The sequence below is a fragment of the Neomonachus schauinslandi genome, unplaced genomic scaffold (assembly GCF_002201575.2).
Source record: "Neomonachus schauinslandi unplaced genomic scaffold, ASM220157v2 HiC_scaffold_3073, whole genome shotgun sequence".
Lineage (NCBI taxonomy): Eukaryota > Metazoa > Chordata > Mammalia > Carnivora > Phocidae > Neomonachus > Neomonachus schauinslandi.
In genome coordinates this window covers 1,532-2,585 of record NW_025411762.1, presented here as the reverse complement: position 1 = coordinate 2,585, position 1,054 = coordinate 1,532, and the positions used below count along the sequence as shown (strand labels likewise).

The following is a 1,054-nucleotide window of genomic DNA, read 5'->3' as shown; positions in this document are numbered from 1 at the left end:
GCTCTCTGAGCCTCAGTTTCCCCGCCGCTAACCTGCCTGTTCCCCGGCACCTTCCACACACATGTCAGGACCCGGCCCCCCTGGCTCCTCACCGACAGGCCCTCCTCTCAGTTCATTCCCTTCGGCTGCCTTCCTGCCTCGGGTAGTACTGCAGGGGATTGGGCCACAGGTCCTCGATGATAACCTGGTAGGGGAAACAGGCCAGGTGTGCACGGTGCCCGGGCCCCGGGTCCAAGCAGCTGTGGCTCGGGCAGCACCCCTGCTGACGAAGGCCGCGTAGGGCCCCACCTCGGCGATCCTGTCAGACCCTGGGCAGCTGGGGTCACACAACCAGTTGAAGAAGTTAAGGCTGGTGGTGTCGTGCCTGCGGCCGGCGGCTCCACGTTCATAGTCCCAGAACCACTGGACTGGAGTGCAACGAGATGCCCTATATCCTGCAGGAAGGGAAAACTTAGGAGAGCTTCTCCGCGGCCTAGGACCCACGCCCTCTCGCCCTCTCTCCCTCTCAACCTCCCAAACTCTCTCCCTCCTGGGCCGGGTCCCGTCCCCACCCTGGGCCCACCCCCACCCCCCCGCGCACCTCCCCTCCCACTCCCAAGAGCCCCCCTGCCCGCGCCCAGCATCCTCGAAGCTCAAGCCCACTCCTACCGGCAATGCTAAGGTGATACTCCTTAATGATGCCTTTGTTCTGGAAGTAGGGGTTGTTCCCAAAGAAAAACATCAACCTGCAGCGGTACTTGGGACGGCACTTTTCCTCCACCTGCCCCGCCGAAGGAACAGGAGGGGAAGGGGGAACGTGTCCTCTAGGTGTCCCGAGCTGCTTGCCTGGCCGTGGCACTGAACAGCTTTGCCGGGCCCCCTCCTGCTCAAACCCCACGGCCACCGGGCCTCCTTCAGCCTCCGTCTCCCAGGACTGACCTCCAAATTGGTCATGTAGCTGAGCAGGTCTCTGTCCTGGTCACCCAACACGGCTGATATCTCGGGGTGATTCAGGATCTGCCTTGGGTCAAGGAGCCTCGCCGTCGAGGAGGCAGAGAGGCAGGAGCAAGCCAGC

General features: G+C 63.3%; 1 protein-coding gene across 1 annotated transcript in view; it reads right to left on the bottom strand.

Annotated features, from left to right (window-relative positions):
* Positions 1–112: 112 nt before the first annotated feature.
* LOC123323948 (testis-specific Y-encoded protein 1-like) overlaps positions 113–1,054 on the bottom strand; it is a 2,466-nt gene continuing 1,524 nt past the window's right edge. Inside the window, exons 2-5 of the mRNA XM_044912481.1 lie at positions 919–996; positions 649–760; positions 289–434; positions 113–184 (exon numbers count right to left, since the gene is read on the bottom strand). Coding sequence (XP_044768416.1) covers positions 113–184; positions 289–434; positions 649–760; positions 919–996 — 408 coding nt within the window. The remainder of the gene's footprint in view (positions 185–288; positions 435–648; positions 761–918; positions 997–1,054) is intronic.